This window comes from Ostrea edulis, chromosome 1 (genome assembly GCF_947568905.1).
Source record: "Ostrea edulis chromosome 1, xbOstEdul1.1, whole genome shotgun sequence".
Taxonomy (NCBI): Eukaryota; Metazoa; Mollusca; class Bivalvia; order Ostreida; family Ostreidae; genus Ostrea; species Ostrea edulis.
Genome location: NC_079164.1, coordinates 27,569,864 through 27,574,863, shown reverse-complemented (window position 1 = coordinate 27,574,863; position 5,000 = coordinate 27,569,864). Strand labels below are relative to the sequence as shown.

Genomic DNA, 5,000 nt, shown 5'->3' with positions numbered 1-5,000 from the left:
CCTCACAGATGTAATATTTGTCCTTAAAAGTAAAAAAAAAAAAAAAACATTGTCAAAATATGTCCATAGATATGAACAATAGAAAAATATAGCGTAATGAATAAATCAATACTGTTTACTGTTTATTCTGTGTAGTGTTGCAAAGAGAATACATATACAGATGAGTAGAGACTACCCATAGTTTACATTCTTTGAATTAAATGCAATGATCTTGACTACGGGTTACTCTGTTCAAGATATAGGGCTCACAGTGGATGTGCCCATTCAACAGGAATTGCTTACTCTTCCTAGGCACTTGATCCCACCTCTGCGTTTTCCTGAGGATCCGTGTTTGCCCTACTCTCAATTTTATAGTTTTTATAGAATTTCTAAGATTGATCAATGTACATGAACTTTATTTTCACATTTTCAAAACGTGATTTCAGATCATTATATTAAGGGTTCATAGCGTGATTTGAGATCATTATATTAAGGGTTTCAGATTATATTAAAGGCATAGGGTCTAAGATATTGGTAAAATTTTGCATGTTCTAAAAAGATGGCAAAATTGAAGATCATAACTAGAAAATCACAGAAAGTTCTTCAGAATGTTTACAAACACATTGGATAAGTTAGTAATTACGAAATAATCCCCTGTTCTCATTTGTCTAAACTGGTACCCTGTTGACTTCGCATCTCTTATGTTAGTGTGTAGCCACCAATCAGCGGGGTACCAGTTTAATATATTGTCCTCCAGACAAATATTTTATAAAGGGCTAAAACGTCAAAATGACTTCAATTTCAAAGCGCTACAGCTATAGATAACTCATAATTAATACTACAAATTTGTTTTTGCAGTTCTTCTTGCAAAATATTGTGATGTCATATTTGAGATAAAAGATAGACCCTATGCCTTTAAGGGTTCTTTTTCGTACCACCAGGCCCATCATGACACTGAAGCTCGGTTCCTAAAGTTTATACACATTGTAGGTGACTGTTTTGAATGCTGGTGTGGCCCAACCAGTACTGTAGTTCCCGTATTCAAACATTCTTTCTTGTGGTTTTCCATGGTCTTCATTAACTTGCAACACAGATGCTTGTAATTCAATGAATGTAACCGAAGCGAACCAAATTTCTTTTTGAGATTACCATACATGCTATACTGCGTGTGAAACGTGAGGATGCAACCCAGATGCACATTCATGCTGAGATGTAAATAAATAATGCATTGATTTTTAAATCCACTGTAAAGTAATGACAATGAAGAGACGTATGTAAATGTTATTCATAGTTAACTAAAAACAATAGTGTATACAGTCGACCGATTGCATTGTTCTGCTGTGCTTTGCTGAGATGTGGCATAATTTCGTCGTTGACTGTCTAAAGGCACAACTGATTTAAAGAATTGGCCCACAAGCCTTATCAGTCACCTGCGTACTAGTGAAAAGGTTTCACTACTCCCAAAGGCTATGAAAGCTAGTTAAAAAATCCTGTTCTGAATAGCTAGGCTAAATTCTAATGTTCAGCAACAGTAAAAAACAAGATGTGTTCTTAAAACTTCAATGCCCTCAAAAGTGCATACACTGATGAAAGGCTTTAAATTAATATAATAGGTGTATTAGCATTAAAAGATATGACTAAATTGAACTCATCCTAGAGTCAAAATCCTGGGTTGTAAAACTCATTATTTTTTGTTTTTTGGATACATCCTTTTCTGCGATTGCTAAGTATGCATTTAGATTTTATACAATATCAGCAAACTAACACATAAATACTATATACTAAATTTGACCCCACCATGGGGTCAGAACCCCTAGCCCGGGGATCATCAAATTTACAATTTTGGTAAAGGACTACCTGTCCTTTCTAAATATCCATTTAGTTTCAATTTGGTATCAATAATACTAAAGATGATATTTAAGTGTTTTAGACATAAACGTAAGTTTGGCCCTGCCCTGGGGGTCAGAACCCCTACGACAGACGACGACGGACGCAGAACAATACCAATAGGTCACCTGAGTGACTCAGGTAACTTAAAAACTAAGAAACCCTGGCTTTTATGGGCATAAGGTCTATGTCCCACGAGAAATACATGCCGACTCGATAAACGTGTGTGAATTTGTGCAAATCAAGCGTATACCATTCATGCAAAACAGTGACATGTCCCATTTAATAACCCTTGATTGGAAAACTGGTTTCTTTTTCTCAACGGATTAACCATCGTCTCAAGCCACGGTCCGGAGTCCGCATATAGCTCCCTCCTGGGGGAGGATTGTACTTATTAGCCGTGGTTTGCGACGATGCGTTATAATATAATGGACGTTTAAACACATACATTGTAATTTTTATCGAACAAATAAATTCTTTATAAGAAATAGATTGATTGATTGTATATTGTTTTACGTCCCTCTCGAGAATATTTCACTCATATGGTGAAGGGCTGCAAAATTTAGGCCTATGTTCGGCACTTATGGCCACTGAGCAGGGAGAGATCTTTATCGTGCCACACCTGCTGTGACACGGGACCTCGGTTTTTGCGGTCTCACCCGAAGGACCGCCCCATTTAGTTGCCTCTTACGACAAGCAAGGGGGTACTGAAGACCTATTCTAACCCGGATCCCCACGGAGTTGCTTTATGTTCCTTAGGTAATATGACTCGCCAAGTAACCTTTGCTTGTAACTTGATAAAGGCAGTGAAAACAGGACATTGGTATGAATTGAAAAAATGTCATTTATTTTGAAAATGACGAAGTTATATAACAGAATAAACTAATTGGGGTCACAACGAGTCGAAAACAAATATACAAGACCACATGTATCACATAGGTACAGTGTATGATTATGCAATCTGAACCCGAACAACACATAATGAAATATCGAAATAGAGCTACCTGCAATCAAATAAGGTGGGTTTTACAAATAATACGGGCCACAATCCTATTGCAAATTGGATCTGCTATGAGTTTTTTTTCTTCTTTCTTTAGAAGAGTATATATATATAGCGATACCTACATATATTTTACTGATATTATATTTAAATAAACTAAAGTTACGTCCCTTGTCTGTCATTCTGCGATGAAAAAAATCTCATTTCCCTACATTGGCCTTTCTAATTTTTGTAAACTGTACATGTAGCACTGATATTTGTTATTTTTTCATCAATTGCAATCAACTAAAATAGAATGAAAGAAGTTCCAGCTACAAAATGACACCTTAAACAAGCGGTAATCAAAATTAGAATGTGCTCAGTGAAAAAAGTCTCACCAATACTGATCAAATCTTTAAAATAATCTACAGCAGACAGACTGGAAGAGAGGTAAATCATCATCTTAAACAAAGAACGGATGCTGTCTGGACAAAGATAGAAGTGAATCTGATTGGCCGACGAATTAGTATGTAAAATATCATGGATTAGAAGGAGCTGGACTTCATCCCCATTGTTACCTTGATGTTCAGTTTACAAGTTTCTTTATTCACTCAAACCAATAATAAGTGGTACATGAGGTCAAGTACATGTGATACATTCCAATGGGAAAAGAGATACAGGGAAGAGAGACACAAACATAATCATGTTCACATAAGGAGAGAAAAAAGGAAGCGAGAAAAAATATATAGAATATACATATGCATGTATGTATGAGTTATCGAGGACAGACTAAATCGTATATTTTTGTTATAAACAAACATAGGTTTCTCAATTTTTTAGCACTTGTAGTTGACATTAATTCAGAAAATTTAACCACATTTGGGTTTGTACAATACCTTGAATGTAAAAATTGTTTTCTTATGGCACACATTGATTTACACATTCTAAAATAAAATGAAATGTACAAAGTCTGATTCAAAGGAATACATGTATTGGTATGGGAGATAAAACATATACTTTTATGAATATCATCATCTCTGACACACAGTGTTATTCACACAAAGCAGACAAATTATTATTATTTTGTCTTTGCAGAGGTATATTATACTTCCATATTGTCAAAAAAGTCCAAACATTGATTATCATAATCTAGAGAAAAATGAAATCGATTAGAATTTGTTTCTTATCGATCCACCATTGCAATATTTTCTTTCTGCTTCTGGGTTGTAGTCAGCAATACAATAATTAAGGCAGAACGACCGCACCTTTGACGTCCTCCTATGTGCAGCATTATGAATAATTTCCGATTTAATGAGAAAAATGTAAGAAATTAATATGCTAATATTGCTAAAACAGCCAAGTGTTACAGAGAAGTAGACAACATCTGTTCCTCTCACTGTTTTCTCCGTCTTATAATTAAACCACCTACTCGTCAAATTTCCATGAACGCATTAACACGAAACTGTTACCGGTGCACATGATGGTTTGTTGACAGGATCTATGAACCGACACCATTGTGTGTTTTCGACTGATGGCGCTTTTATCACGGTCACATACTGATCTCCATGGCTATCAATTGAATTGTTTAATGTACCACATATCATCTAACAATGTTATTGAAAAATTGCAAGATAATATGGTCGATTAATTTTGTAGTATTGCATTTCGTCGATATTGTAAAAACGTCGATTTTCATAATTGTTAATCAAATTGATCTGTAAGTCAAATATATAAAATAGCAATTATCTATGTCATACATGTATCAAGCGTTGCAATATTTGATCTTTTCCATTTGCAATTGGTAATTTTTCATTTTTTTTTTTATTTGTTATATATATATTGTAATCCTTTAATGTTGTATATTTGTTTTCATTTCTAATGTATCAATTTACATTGTATAATTTTCTATTTGTATTATATATTTTCCATTTGAATTGAAGGATTTAGGTCACATGAGAAAAAGTAGGTGACCTATAATAATATATTGCAATGTGGTCTCGTCCGTCGTCATTCGTTAGCAAATGAACATTTGTAACTTGTTCTTCGTAACTATCATTCCAAATCTGTTCAAATTTGGTATAAAGCATCTTTAGGACTAGGTGGACATCAATTGTAAATTGCAGGACTCATGCCCCCTGGAGTCTTAGGGGCTAGG

General features: G+C 34.6%; 1 protein-coding gene across 1 annotated transcript in view; it reads left to right on the top strand.

Moving 5' to 3' along the window:
* The window catches only part of LOC125663867 (uncharacterized), a 17,330-nt gene extending 17,207 nt beyond the window's left edge, over positions 1-123 (top strand). Inside the window, exon 11 of the mRNA XM_048896283.2 lies at positions 1-123. This exon is cut by the window's left edge and continues 86 nt beyond it. Within this exon, the coding sequence (XP_048752240.2) occupies positions 1-27 (27 nt within the window). The 3' untranslated portion in view covers positions 28-123.
* The last annotated feature ends 4,877 nt before the right edge of the window (positions 124-5,000 follow it).